The 15,614-nt window shown below is 47.2% G+C and overlaps 1 protein-coding gene across 1 annotated transcript in view; it reads left to right on the top strand.

The window, feature by feature from the left end:
* Positions 1–4,315, top strand: part of LOC137433809 (catenin delta-2) — a 145,659-nt gene extending 141,344 nt beyond the window's left edge. The window contains exon 22 of the mRNA XM_068126189.2: positions 238–4,315. Coding sequence (XP_067982290.2) covers positions 238–495 — 258 coding nt within the window. The 3' untranslated portion in view covers positions 496–4,315. The remainder of the gene's footprint in view (positions 1–237) is intronic.
* The last annotated feature ends 11,299 nt before the right edge of the window (positions 4,316–15,614 follow it).

Genomic DNA, 15,614 nt, shown 5'->3' with positions numbered 1-15,614 from the left:
GAGGGAGGTGCGAGGATTTTAGTAAGGATGAAGTCACTTTAAGGCCACTCTGTACACTCTTGTTCCACACATTCACTCAGTGCAGGAGGATTATTTTATTATTTAAAAAAAAAAAACTTCTGTTGCAATGGAATTTTCTATTGGCCCCATCTAAAATTGATCTAACCATGTAGATATGATTATGCATATGTTTTCAGTTATGTTATGAACCAATCGCATTACGCTCTGTTACTACAGACACTGAACCGACGTGACACCTCAATGCGTAGCCGCGACTACGACACTCTACGGGCAACGCCAGCCTCGCGATCACATTACGAAGATTCGTACTTGGATGATCGCCTTTTTTATACCGGTGAAGGTGGTAGCGTGTGCCGGGCTACACAACAAGCTCCTACATTCCCGGACATGTTCATGAAAAGCCAGCCCATGGCACGGGGGCATGGGAATTATGAAACGCTGCGGTACCAGGATGCTTCCGATTCTTGGGTGTGACCTACAACTGGGCAAAGCAGGACACGCAGGCTCAGCACGAGTGGTAAAGCTGTTCTTGTGGCATGTGGAGTTTGATGTGCTCTTCACGTTATGCAAAAAGGGCATCTGAATGCATCTTGTACATGTGTACTCACTGGCATTGTCCAGCTGTCATTTGAACTGGCAAACTGGAAAAGGAAAGGGCAGAATGAATAAGAATCTGCTCATTGAACTGTCCAACTGCTTTAAATGTATTTAAATTTCCAAAGAGCAGGGAGATTGATAAACAATGATGCCTTTTAAACCTGATACAAATATAAGTGGCATTTTTGTAACGTTAGTTGTTTGTTTTTTACTATTGTTATTATTGAGACTTTCTCGCTGACGAGCACTGTGACATTGCATCTGGTTAAAGCTGGAACTGATTTTGCAAAATTAGATGTGGTAGCTAAACAATCATTGGGAAATTGAACTTATTCTTACTGTTAAGGTTTTTTATCGATTTATTTCTATTTTTTTTTTTTAACTAGTTTTGCTTTGGCGAGCAGAATGGCATGTATATTTGTGAGAAAATGTAGGAGGGGGTTTTGGGGTTGGGGGTTTGGAACAGACGGCTTTCAGCCTTCCAATATATCAAGGGGCTTATGTTAAGTTACTCTGTTTCCTCGTGCAAGTCATGCTGAGAAGTAACTATTTGGTTCCATTTCTACATTGACGGACGGAGCACCTGTGCCATGCGATAAGAGAAAAATTAACATTTCAAACGTCTAGGAAAAGAAAGGCAGGGGAGGAGGAAGGGCAATGATAGTTCCATTATGGAGCTTGCTTTGAAAGTTCTAATATTGCATTGGTTACGTTGCTTGCATGAAGCATGCGATGGCATACGTTGTGTATGAGATTCCAGAATGACATTTTGCAGTTAGGAGTGTGGTTGTACGAAGTCAAAGTGTCCAGAATCGATCACAGCTTGATTTGCACAATGAAATGTAGAAGCAATGGTACTTGACTGGAAACACCCTCAATAGCAGTCTGAAGTGTAGTTTGAAGCTGGAGAGCTTTTCATGGTTTGCATCGGCTGGATATCAGGATTTAGACGCCGGTGAGGCTGCTGTGATGTAGCAAGACCAAGCGTCGAGCTGCAAATGTGTGGGCTGTCTTTGTTGAAAGAAAAGAGAGAGTTTGAAAAGTCTTTGTAAGTGCTTTAGATGGTGTGATGTTATGTTGAAGAATTGAAGTGATTGAAGGTGTTATAGTGTGTGCGTTGCTCAAGAAGCATGCATAAATAGATGTGAAGTAGAGAGGTTTTTGTAAGTATTCTGAAGGAAAGTTGGGTCGGTGCCTTGCCACTAATTATGGCTCTATGTTGGTGATTCTTGAAGTTAAAAAAAGGGAAAAAATGTGCCTTTTGAAGGACGATTCCAAAAATATCCATCCTCCAAAACTTTCTCTGATTTTAAAACGTGTTTACCTGAGTCGCAATAGGATCAATTTGCAGCATCATGTGGAAAGAGCAGCTCACCCTCAGTTTTGTGGCCCAGTTTGACTTGTGCTATGGTCTTGCGTACAAGTCATGCAGGGACCCCCCTCCTCCCCCCCAGAAGCTCATAGTTTGTTTCAGGCGTATGCTTATGCCATGCTTGCCATAAAGTGCCAAAAGGGTGAAAGTTTACAACTGAAGTCTTCAGGCTGTATCATGGTTTTGGTTTATTATTTAACATAGATGTCACATGGTCCAGTATATGAGTGAAAGCTCTATCATGGTCAAATTAGATGGGATGAAAGGGTTACAAACAAGAGGCTATGGCAGTGAGGAAACATGAAGACATTGCACATGCTTTCAAACAGGGTCTGAAAATTAGAGGTGGGTATATGGAAGAGTTAAACAGGTAATGGTTAGGAGTGGGAGACCACATGGGATGCCAGCAAGCTGCAACTCTGAAGCACTGGATGGAAGATTGCAATTGGACAGACGTAGGCTGGAAAAAAGAGAGGGAGAGGTAAGAACACAATCTTAAATTTGGAATGTTAACAAGAAACGGATTGCCAGAATAATCATTTTTACCTGGAAGAGTTTGGGTGGGAATGAGGGCTGAAAGGGCAAGGGGTTCAACACCAGTAGGCCATGTTGTAGGCGTTAGCCTAACTTCTGATTGTTTGCAATTTGGTTGTGATCGAAGCAGTGGGAATCATACATGAAATGGAAAAGAGGATTTTGCAGGAATTCTAAATGGTGGTTGATGTAAGTCGCATGCAGCACTGGATCAAGCATTCTGCCTTGGGGTACAACACTTTATTTGTGGGCATGGAAAAAAAATTGTGAAGAGCTACACATTGTAAGTGTGGAGTATGGGCGACATACTCCACGAATAGGGCAACACATGAAGCCATGGAGATTGCCATGCACAGCACAGAAAGGTAAACAGTGCCCACGGTTTGAATCTTATTTAGGACCCAACAAGTTGTGTTTTTTATCAATCTTACATTAAATATCTATTTGCAGATGCAACACCTTTTCTTTTTAATGAAACACAACTCTTTAAAAAAACAATAAAGACTCATTAAAGAGAGCAATACTCGATTATGCTGGGATGTCCTGTCAATTAACAAACAACATGGTGGAGGGAGATGAGTGGACACAAGTGACAAACACATTTGAATATAGAGATTTAGAATGGCTACAAGTGTATAGATCGGAGAGAATTGGTGAGAAAAGTGAAAATGTAGGCGTCTGAGACCGCAAACCTGATTAAGTGCTGCATTCTAAAAGAAACAAACAAAATACCCATGACTGGACAGACTTGGAGGTGCTTCCATAAAGATTTGAGGAGGATAAGGAGACCGATACCTGGATGAACGTAGCTGTGCAACTTGGAGCGGTGGGGGAAGATTGGGCAGGAGAGGGCTTGAGTTACAAACCCAAAAGAGTACAGCAAGGCCACCAACCTGTTCATTGTGAGGGAGGAGAAGGCTCTGTGCCTAAACCTTTTGCTAGGGCCATACCAATGTGCCTGAAAACCTGCGATTCAATGGTCTTCAAAGGACAACTTGCAAATCCATAGCAGCAGCCCACCGCAAGGAGCTATAGTCTGTAGCACCATGTATAAGCACATTGCACACCATTATTAGCAGAGATTTATCAAGGAAATACTTGTCTTTACAATCTGTGGGATTGCATGGGCTGGCAGCGCAGCTGGTGATTGCATCATTGCCTCTGATGGAATACGATCTCTCTACGGACTTGTACTGTACTGGCTTGTTGCCGATCACATGTTGGATCCTTGCAGGCAAATGTTAAGAAAAGTCCCACTTATCTTATGGCTCATAACATGGTCACTCATTCATGACTTGTACATATCTCCCACTGGTAAATTCTGCAGCAGCTTATGAGGCTATTTCAGGTTCCCACCATCTCTAACCATGCCACCATTTTCAATAAGCCAAGGTTTTTGGCTGAATTCAATAGAGGTTCCTTAATAGAGGACTTTTTTTTGTTTGTTTTGTTTATGTGTTATTTTTTTACAGATCTTCAGTGAGCATCACATTAAACATACAAAAGTGATACCGGCACTGGGATATGAAAAAAGATGAGTGAACATGGAATATGTAAAGTTTTCTGCTGTTCCTTCCAGCCGCTCTACTAACACATGATATTCCGATATGAAAAATGGACATCACTTAAACATATTAATTGCAGAGTAGGACCTTAGATAATTGGATAAACTACAAGTACTTTGGAGGGCGGTTTAACCCCCAGCTATGAACATTCATGAGTGGTTCTGCTTTGCCTCTGCGCGATGATGAAAAAAAAAAACTTGAATAAATATTGTTATGGAAATGAGAATTTCTGTATTTTATTGTGATGTTTTGCTTTGATTGGAATGATCATGATGGATTTATGGAATTTGGAGCGTGCATGATGATTATTTTGTCATATAATCATTTAGCATTTGTAATGTTAGGGAAATAGAGCGAGGAAATGTGAACAAGTTTGTTAATCGTAGTAAAAAATGAATAGCACAACTAACCAATTAGATTAGCAGTTTTCATCATTGAGCAAAGATTTTTCCCTGGGGAAGGGAAAACCAGCTCAGCTGGTTTGGGGCCTTTGAAGCAATGGGCAGTTGTGTGATTGGCTGTTAAGAGGTAGGGAAAATGTGTGGTGCCCACCCATAAAAGGGCAAGGATTGGCAGACTCGTTTGAGAGACCAAGGAAGTAAATCAAATAGAGGAGACGTTAGTGAAATATATAGGATCGCACGACTGTTGGGCTTCGGGGTAGAGAGAGGAGGAATCTTCCCTTCAAAATGAAAATAAGTCAGAGCTCTGACCTCAGTGCAGCCACATTGGCCACTTAGTGTGTTCTCTGCAAAGTTTGTGTGCTCATGGTAGGCCATTCATCTCTGGTGAAGTAACTGTGGAGGACCTGAGAGCTTAAATCTGGTTCCTCTGGCTGTGACATAAATACAGCGGATACACTCTGCACAAAGACGTAATAAATAACCGTTTCCTAGCATCATGGCGCCACATGTATCTTACAACATCTGCTTCTGCTAATTCTTTGTCCTCTGCTTTGCAATTACCTTGGATGTAAATTATTGGCCATTGCCTCCACTGCATCCATGAATTGTCTCATCAAATGCTTGGCCCTAATTTTGTTACAACTGCCTCTACTGCTCAAAAAACCCTCAAGTCTACCATAAACTGCTTTGTCGTAAATTAGTTGTACAGTAATTTCTCACTTAACAATTATTCACTCAGTGTTTCGTTATAACGTTCCTGATACAATAGGGAACATAAATATCCTTTTAACATCGTGACGTTCGCTATTATGTCATTTTCCAGTGGGCCACAGCAAATTACTTTGTGTTGCGGTGACATGGAGGCATATGTAGACAATGAACCATTGTATTTCTCATGTTTGAAGCGTGATTCAATCCTTTATAAAGACGAGTCAAAAGCACTCACAATGTGATATCAGTACGTCCGGTAAAGTTTTAATTGAAGCAATTCTATGCTGGATAACAAGTGGTTAATATCAGGAAAGCGTTCGGCCTGTCCCATTAATTCCAGGCCCTACCACTAAAAACAACCTCTACACCCATCACTGGTGAGTGTTATCTTATTACCCTGTCCTCGCAAAGCGAAAAGCAGGGTTAGGCATTCAGTTGTGTACGTGTGGCGTGCACGCCGTACATACGTGTCTGCATTTTTAAAAATTCATGTTCTCGGAAACCGTTGGTCCGATTGACAGGAAATTTTACCATAGGAACGCCTCCGCGTGTACAATTTTTTTATTAATAATTATGACGTCATAGGCCACGTGATATGGACGCCATGTTGGAAAAACATTACACCTCTATCTCCCAAACCACTCAATGGAAAAAGTAGAAACAGGCTCATTTTCAAGTACTCACCATGGGAAATAAGATATGATGATTATGATGACTTCATCAGTGCCTTCATTATGACGTCATAATTCGACAAGTATAACGCTTCATCCGATCAGTATGATTTTTTTTTCTCTGCAACTGTTGGTCTGATGGACACGAAATTTTCACCATAGAAATGGCGACTCCTGCATAATATTTTAATAATAATTATGACGTCATAGGTCACGTGGTACAGGCGCCATCTTGGAAAACCTTCGTACCTCTATATCTCTGAAACAGCTCAATGGAAAAAATTGAAACATGGCTCATTGTCAAGTACTCCACATGGGGAATAAGACATGTTAGTGATGTCATCGGTGCCTTCATTATGATGTCATAATTCGACAAGTATAACACTTCATCCGATCAGTATGAATTTTTTTCTCTGCAATTGTTCGTCTGATGAGCACTAAATTTTCACCATAGAAGCGCCGCCTCCTGCACACTATTTTAATGATAATTATGATGCAATAGGTCAAGTGGAACAGGTGCCACCTTGGAAAAACTGAAAAACGTTACACCTCTATATCTCCAAAACCGCTCCATGGAAAAAATTGAAACGTGGCTCATTGTAAAGAACTCCGCATGGGGAATAGGTGTTGTTAACGATAACATCATTGGTGTCGTAATTATGACGTCATAATTTGACAGGGACAGTGCTTAGTCTGATCAGTTTGAAATTTATTGAGTGTGATCTATGCAACAATTATATTAGAGAATATAAATTTATTATGTAATTGCTCACGTGGTCTGGCTAGGCTCAAGGAGGAGCAAATTGGAGCAAAGAAATATTGGAGCAAAGAAAAAATAAAAAAAACCTTCAAAAACAAAACAGTTGGTTCACACCAAGTTGACTGCACAGGGTAAGTATTCGAAGAACACCATCTAGTTTAAATTTATATTTATTTTATATTTATAAATCTACAGACTTGGCATTTAATATGGAATATTTTTTTTGTGGGGATGAACTTACTTTTCAAGATGACTTAGAACAAAAAGTTCATTGGAATTATGTTGAAATTATTCTCGAGTTTGTTAATGTGACCTTTAAAAGAAACAAAAACCACATTTGACATTTCGAAGCAAATAAATTGATCCTTGAATGTGATGTAAACTGATATCGAACTCAATTCATGGACAGTAGTGCTAAACTTCTGTACGTTTTCCAGAAGTATGTCTTTATTTTGCACATTAGCCAATTTTTTTTTTCAACAAAAACAAAAGCTAAATTATGACGGATTACGGACAGTAAAATTACAGTTCAGTACTTCGTGTAACCCCCACGAGCATTCAGGAGAGCACGTACACGTCGAGGCATGCTGTTCAGGAGATTTGCCCAAGGTTTGGACAGGAATCGCTTGCCATGCAGTGACAATAGTCTGCTGCAATTCACGCACAGAGGTCGGCTGCTGGTCCAAGTTGTCGATTTGATGCGTTAATTCTGCCCACAAGTTGCTGTCAGATTCATATCCGGGGACATGGCAGGCCACTCCATATGCTCTACACCACGGTCAGCAAGAAAGTGTTGGATCATGCGAGCACGATGAGGCCGTGCATTGTCATCTTGGAAGACAAAGTTTCCTCGAAAGGCTGCACGAGCAAATGGAAGCGATGTTTCTTCCAGAATGACCCTGTACTTGAACTGGTTCAGGTTTCCATTCAGAACAACCAGGTCAGTTTTGCCCCCTTGCATGAAAAGCAGCCCAAACGGTCACCCCACCACCTCCAGCTTGGACTCTTGGCACTATACAATCTTAGTTGTGGGCTTCATGCACTTGTCTGCGCACTCGGACGCGGCCATCTTGACGATAGACCAGAAATCTAGACGTCACTGAAGGTCACGTGATTCCAGTGTCCTGGCTGCCATTGATGGTGCTCTCTGGCTCACTGCAATTGGCGCTGGCTGGGTTGTCTGGTCAGGCGTGGCTTTCTCAGGGGACGCCTGGCTTGATAGCCTGCTTGAACCAGTCGTTGGTTGACTAGCCTTCTGGATGCAGGCACATTTGTCAGTTGCTGCCACTCAGCCCTAAGCCGATTAGCTGACTTGGTACGGCCATTGCAGACTAACCGGTGCAGCTGGCAATCATCTCTCCTTGTGGTTCTGCGTGGACGTCCTGGCCTCGGTATTGAAGTAGGGACACCCCTCTGAGCATTTCGTTTCAGGATCTTTGACACCTGACCTTGAGTGATGCCATACTGCCGAGCAATAGCACGCTGTTTCATGCCAGAATTTCGTAAAGCCACCACTCCATGACAAACAGCATTGTCGAGTTGACGGACCATCTCGAGAGGAAGCGGCAATAACTTTTGGAGACGTGCAGCAGTTGTTTTCCACTAATACAGAATGCAACAACCCTTGTATACCCGACTGTGAAGCCAATCATCAAATGTACCTGTCCGTACATTTTGCCACACCACCTGTGATATAATCCTGTTATTGACTTCTTGCTGCGAAAGACAATCAGTGACATGGTTCTTTCAACAAAGACATCACCGAAGGGTAAAATAAACTCACCAGATTGATATACTGAGTTCAGAAAGTAAACACAAGTCAAGAAAAATATATATTCCACATTAAATGCCAAGTCTGTATTTTACTTTAAAATGTTATTTAATTTCGGAATGTACTATATACTTGTGGAGTATTTCAACTATTAAAGTTCCTTTTGCTGACGAGAAATGTTCAAAATAACCTATCTCCAGTTTATACATCAATTATTATGGGAAAATGTGATTCGCTTAATGGTCTTTCGCTTATAGTCGCATCTATCAAGAACGCAACTACGATGTTAAGTGAGGACTAAGTGTAATTACCTATACTGCTAACTTCACTGCCAAGTCGATCATCACGTGCTCTACATGTCATAATGTCCTTACATACTGTTGTCTGTCCTGGTTAGTTTCAGAATCCACAGATTGTGCTATCCCATTTTGCTTAAATGGTACTGTTACTTTTTTTGTATTTGCTTCCTTAAACATATACATGTTAATGTAATTTTGGAGAAAGTGTGTAAATTGTAAATGGAGATAGTTTTCCTTCACCAACACTGTGGAATGAGTCCTGTTTCAGTGTACAGTACTGTATTCGGTTAAACAGCCTGTTTCGTCCAAGCACTTGGAATATGGGCCGCAACCAGCTCTACGGCTCGAGGGGTATGGTTACCTCCATAGGCGTGTGGTCATCACCCTGAAGTGTGCGACATTTGGTTTCAGTCGTGGGATAGAGTGCTTATGTAGTGGATTCCGGTAGGTCTCCCTCTAGTCGCAAAATGTGTATTGTATGTGCGAAAGATGGAAACCAAATGTCACAATGCAAGTCCAGCAGTGGAACAAGTTGATAAAAAGAGGAAGAGATTAAGGAAGGAGGTTGTACAAGTGGGAGAAAGGAGGAACAAAGGAGTGAAGAATAGCAATAAGCCTGGATTTGAGGAATTCACAAGGAGGTGGTTATTTACAAAAAAATGTGTATGATCTGGAGAGTTTTGGGAAGAGATAGAGTGATGAAATAGCAGAGGGAGCGAGACCTGAGAGGCAGTATAAAATAGTAAAAATAAGGAGGAGGCCACCAGCTTGTTGGCAATGAGACAGTGGCAGACCTTTGGTTTCTGCTTTCCTGAGAAATGATAAGATTTTGGAAGCTTTGGATTCCACAGCATAGGTGTGCCATTGCCCATGAGCTATTGGCAAACGCCTTGCTGACTGTGACGATTTCAAATGTTGAAGGATGGACATTGTGCAATAAAGAATGTGTTTGATCAGTATCTGATCCTGTCAAGGTCAGCAAAGAGGACAACTGCTGCTGCCAACCTGTTGGTGGGATATGGACTCTATGGCAGATTATAATGGGGGTAAATGGAGCATTTGCTTCCAACCCCACATCTTGACGAACCCAAAAAAAATTGAGTGAATAAAATTTTATTTTTATGTCTGCCAAACGAAAATAGCTGTCTGGATATGGTCCAAACTTGGTAACCTGTTCTGTTCTTACTCAAATAGTGTGGTATGAGGGAGCGGGCAAGGAAGACTGTGGAGTGAATTGTGTGAGTGAGTGGTGTAAAGAAGGCCGTGAGTTGTTCCGAGTGAGTGAATGGTGTAAGGGGGCTAATCCGTGTTTGTGTGTGTGCGGGTAATCAATTAAATGAGGAAAATAAAAAACCTTTTATTAATATAACTCCTTCAACTTTAAATCTAAATAAGCCAGAGACGAGAAATTATTTACTCAACCTCAGACAACCTGTGCTCCGGGGGTGGCACGTAGAGGAAAAGAGGGGTTTCAGAGCATTGGAGAGGTCATTAATATATATATATATATATATATATATATATATATATATATATATATATATATATATATACACACACACAAGGAACAAGATTGGGCCCATGATGCTGCTCTTGGGTTCTGCAGCCTTTACCGGGAGAGATGAGATGAGAATATTCCTTTGAGAGGTATGTGGTATCTGTGGGAGTGGAGGGAGTCAGGTAAGCTCAGAAAGAAGACTGTCTTGTCCATAATCAGAGCATGGTGCCAAACAGTTGAATGTCCAAGGTATCTCTCGATATTCAGCCCTCACCTCTTGTTTAGATCCAGGGCCTCCAGCCATTGTTGAGAGAGAAGCAGCAGCATATTCAGACTTGTGGCCTGGTCACAATATTGTTGCGGATATGGGATTTGCATCCATCCATATCCGCTTGTAAATATTCCCCTATTTCCTCAATACTTCCCAACTATCCCCAATCCCCCATTCCCTAGTCCCATTTTCTGTAAACAACACTCTGTAGACCCGACCTCCCCCTATTTCCCCCATTAAATGTCGTGCCCAGGTTCACCGCATCTCATGTAAGACAACTATAGGACATCTTGCTAGTTATTCTTAGTCTATGTCAGTTAAGGACTCGTTTCCATTAATTCTGACCCTTCGTTGCACCAGAATGTGATTGTATGGCACCGTTAGGAAGTTTAGGACCTCCCAATACCTCCCCGCAGCTCTTCCTCACAGTTCAGCAACAACAACAACAACAACAGCAACGGCAGCGGCGGGCGCGGTGAGTGCGCATCCTCACTCCGGTTTGGTTGGTAGGGGGTGTTGGGAGGGCACCAGGCCTCCCCAACGAGCCGCCATCGAACATGTGCTCGACGGGGTTACCAAATTAGGGGCTCCCTGTCAGCTCCTCGTCAAGGGCGGAGCCCGGTAACCCCCGCACCCAATGGAAGCGGCGGACCGGCCCCAGTGGGGCGGAGCCAACCAGCCGAGGGCGTGTCACTCCCCGCTGAGCATGCGCAGGGAGAGGGAGGTGACGTCAGATGCGCGCTGAGCTTGGAGCAAGCAAGACGTACCCTCCGAGCGCTGTGAGGCCTCCCCGCCTCTTCTGGACTGGACCGTGCTTTATCCTGTCCCCGAGCCAAGGTGCACCTTGTGCTATCGACCTACCTGTCCCTTCCTGCCATCAATCCCTGTGTAAGTCAGCCTTGTTCCGTTTGTCTGTGGTCTGTCTGGGATAGATAAGATTGTATTTAAGTGCCCATCTCTTCTGTGTCTTTTACCTCACTCTGCCGTGTAATCTACCCCCTTTTCTCCACCACTGTAATTATACCCTCCTCCGGAGGTCTTGAGAACTGTACCCCTTGCGTCGTTTCCTCTTTCCCAGTCGTCGCGTCCTTTCCATCATTGATTTGGCATAGCGCGATTTGGTCAACGTCTGGGTGGAATCGGGGTCTAGTCGGGGAATAACTGTTCGGTCGTGGCAATACCACCGCTCGGTAAATAACATCTAAACCGCGTCCGTAACAATATGAACTAATTTTCAGTGATCTGGCCTTCTGGCCATTTGAGAAAAGGAAAGATGATAGCTGCACAGTGATGGATTCTATGACTTTGCTTTAATCGGAGGTGAATTTATCAAAATCATCAAACCAAATGATGCAGCAACTCACTGCATATCCTCATCTTTCACAAATAAAAGTTACATTGCCAAGCACATCGTTCCAGAGATCTCGGAGATTGTGACCTCCAGATGTAACATCCCTCTCTGACTTCTTCCTAATCTCATCTTTAACTGCTATCCCAGAGCGTCCTCTGCTGCTTTTATTCTAATATTATAACCCAAATTTACATGCAGGACAACTTGCATTTCCCCCTTATTATCATCCCCATCATTAATAAATGTACCATACGTTTACAGGGCATTGGTGTGGTAAAACAGTTTCTGGGTAAGGGTTATACTGGGTGATTGGCAATTGCCTTGTCAAGGAAGAAATTTTAATGTGGGTGATGAATTGCCTAATCTTTGTGGAGGACATGGTGAGATCTTTAATGTCCACTTACTAAAACGAGCAGGTGTGACACCCAGTTTAACATTCATCCGAGGAGTGCATGCACACACATTGATGAGTGCAGCCTGTGAATCAGCAGGGTCACAGTATACCTGGGTGGAGATTCAAACCCAAGACCAGTGTGCATACCTCTAGGAGTTATATACACCGGTGAGTTTAACTTCAATGGTATAGGAAAGGATTTTGAAATTGTACTTATGATCAGGCTTAATTAGGTTGTGGCGGACACGGAAGCTCACTGGCGTGGTGACATCATTCCGCGCACCAAGTGGGCGGCGGCCACGCCGAGGGGTAGGCGTGGCCTCAGGATATACACCGGGCGCGCAGCCCGGAGCACGCCAGTGCTAGTGACCTCTTGTCAATAAAGACTCTTTTGTTTTACCCGCGTTGTCTGCTTCCTTCTTGGTAAGCAAGGAGCGCGCGTAGCACCGCGCTTTAATTGGTGACCTCCGACGTTCTGGTCAGCCGTCGCTGACCACCCGACATGGCAACCAACGCGGTAGCAATGAAGCTCCCCGAGTTCTGGGAAGCTCAGGCAGAGATCTGGTTCCTGCAGGCCGAAGCCCAGTTCAGGCTCTGAGGCATCACGGCGGACGAGACACGTTACTGCCACGTGGTCGCCTCCCTCGGGGCCAGCACGGCCGCCCGCGTCGTGTCGGTCCTGAGGACCCCACCGGCCGACGACAGGTACGAGGCGATCAAGAGTCTCCTCCTCGCCACGTTCGGCCTTACGGTGGACGCATGGGCCGATCGCCTTTTGGACCTCCCCGACCTCGGGGACACGCGACCGTCGGTCCGTATGGATCATATGCTGGCGCTCATGGGCGACGAAACCCCGAACGCCCTATTCCGGGCGTTATTTCGACGCCAGCTGCCGGCACGGGTCCGCCTCGCGTTGGCCGGTTCCACCTTAACGGAACCCCGCGCGCTCGCTGCCGAGGCCGACAAATACTACGCGGCTTTGGACACGCAGGCGAGTCTTGGCGCGGTCGCCGCGGCTCCCAAGGCTTTCCCTGATGCACCGCACCTCGTGTCCGCCGCCACGCCCCGCCCGCCGCCGCCACGAAGAAAACCGCGGCCTCCGCCGCCGCAGCCGCCCACCTGGTGTTTCTTCCACGCCAAGTTCGGCCACGAGGCTCGGCAGTGTCGCCCACCGTGCTCATTCGGCAGGTCGGGAAACGGGCGAGCCGACGCTCGGTGGCGGCTTTGAGCGTCGGCAATTCAAACAGCCTCCTGTACATAACGGACAGCTTGTCCGGGCACCGTTACCTGTGCGACACGGGAGCGCAGGTGAGTGTCGTTCCTGCCGGTACGTCCGACAAGCAAACCGCGGGCCGAGGTCCCGCGCTGCTGGCAGCCAATGGTACATCTATATGCACGTATGGAAACCGCTGTCTCTCTCTGCGGTTCGGAGGGCAGGTTTTCCGTTGGCCGTTCGTTACGGCCGACGTGCCCATGGCACTGCTCGGCGCGGACTTCTTATGTGCTAATGGATTACTGGTGGATGTAAAGCGCAGAAGGCTTGTCCAAGCTGAGACGTTCAGCTCGCTCGCGTGCGCGCTGCCCGGCTCGTTGAGCAGCTCACAGAGCGGCTCATCGAGCGGCTCGCCGAGCGGTTCGGTTCCGGCCAGGTTCATCTGTACGCTTCCGGCAGCGGACGAATTCACCCGCCTCCTCGCGGGTTTCCCGACCCTCACGCGGCCCACTTTCTCGGCGGGGGCCGTCAAACACGGGGTGGAACACCACATTCCTACCGCCGGGCCACCGGTCTACGCCCGGGCACGCCGCCTCGAGCCGACGAAGCTCGCGGTAGCGAAAGCGGATTTCGCTACGCTGGAGCGGCTCGGCATCGTGCGGCGCTCCGAGAGCGCGTGGGCGTCCCCGCTCCACATCGTGCCCAAGCACGGCGGGGGATGGCGACCGTGCGGGGACTACCGGCGCCTCAACGACGCCACCACCCCCGACCGCTACCCCGTCCCCCACATACAGGACTTCTCCACCCGGTTGGCGGGGATGTCCTTCTTTTCAAAGGTGGACCTCGTATGCGGCTACCATCAGGTCCCTGTCAGGCCGGAGGACATCCCGAAGACGGCTGCCATCATGCCATTCGGGCTTTTCGAATTTCTTCGGATGCCCTTCGGTTTTAAAAATGCGGCTCAGGCGTTCCAGCGCCTAATGGACAGCGTCTTGCGCGGCTTGGATTTTTTGTATGTCTATCTGGACGAAATCCTCGTCGCCAGCGCATCCCGCGATGAGCACCTTCATCACCTCCGCACGCTCTTCGAACGCCTGGGCAAGCATGGCCTCATCGTGAACCCCGCCAAGTGCCGGTTCGGCGTCACCGGCATCGACTTTTTGGGGCACCGCGTCACCAGGCACGGGGCCGTCCCCCTACTGGCCAAGGTGGAGGTGGTGAAGGGGTTTCCGCGCCCCTGCACGATCAAGGGGCTCCAGGAGTTCCTGGGCATGGTAAACTTTTACCATCGGTTCCTGCCCCGCATCGCCCAGCTCCTGCGCCCCTTACACGAGGCCCTTCGAGGGAAGCCGGGCAAAGGTGCCGTTACCTGGACCGAGCAGATGGACGCGGCGTTCTCGGGCGCGAAGCTCGCCTTGGCCAACGCCACCATGCTCGCGCACCCGGCGCCCGATGCACCGATCGCCCTCACCTCCGACGCCTCGGACTACGCGGTGGGCGCGGTGTACGAGCAATGGGTGCGTGGTGCCTGGCAACCGCTGGCATTCTTCAGCCGGCAGCTTCGCCCGCCCGAACGCCGTTACAGTACCTTCAATCGCGAGTTGCTTGGGCTTCACCTGGCAGTCAGGCACTTCCGCCATCTGCTCGAGGGCCGTGCGTTCACGGCCTTCGTCGACCACAAGCCGCTGGTTTTCACGATGGGCAAGGTCGCCGAGCCGTGGTCGGCCTGGCAACAGCGTCACCTCGCGGCCGTGTCCGAGTACACGACGGACATCCGGCACGTCGCGGGAAAGGACAACCCGGTGGCCGATTGCCTTTCCCGGGCCGTCGCCCACGCAGTCCACCTTGGCATCGACTATGCCCGGATGGCGGCGGACCAGGCCACCGACCCCGGGGTCCAGGCCCTGCGGACCACCGTCACGGGCCTCCGCGTCACCGAGGTGCCCTTCGACGGCGCGGGCACGGCCCTCGTTTGCGACGTCTCCCTCGGGCGGCCTCGCCCCATCGTGCCCGCAGGCTGGCAGCGCCAGGTTTTTGACACCATCCACGGCCTGTCCCACCCGGGACGAAGGCCTCCCAGAGGTTGGTCGCCGACAAGTTTGTCTGGCATGGCCTCCGGAAGGCCGTCCGCGGCTGGACCAGGACGTGCCTCGCGTGCCAGCGCGCAAAGGTGCACCGACAC

This window comes from Myxine glutinosa, chromosome 1 (assembly GCF_964187855.1).
Source record: "Myxine glutinosa chromosome 1, kmMyxGlut1.1, whole genome shotgun sequence".
Taxonomy (NCBI): Eukaryota; Metazoa; Chordata; class Myxini; order Myxiniformes; family Myxinidae; genus Myxine; species Myxine glutinosa.
This window is presented reverse-complemented; position numbering and strand designations above follow the sequence as displayed.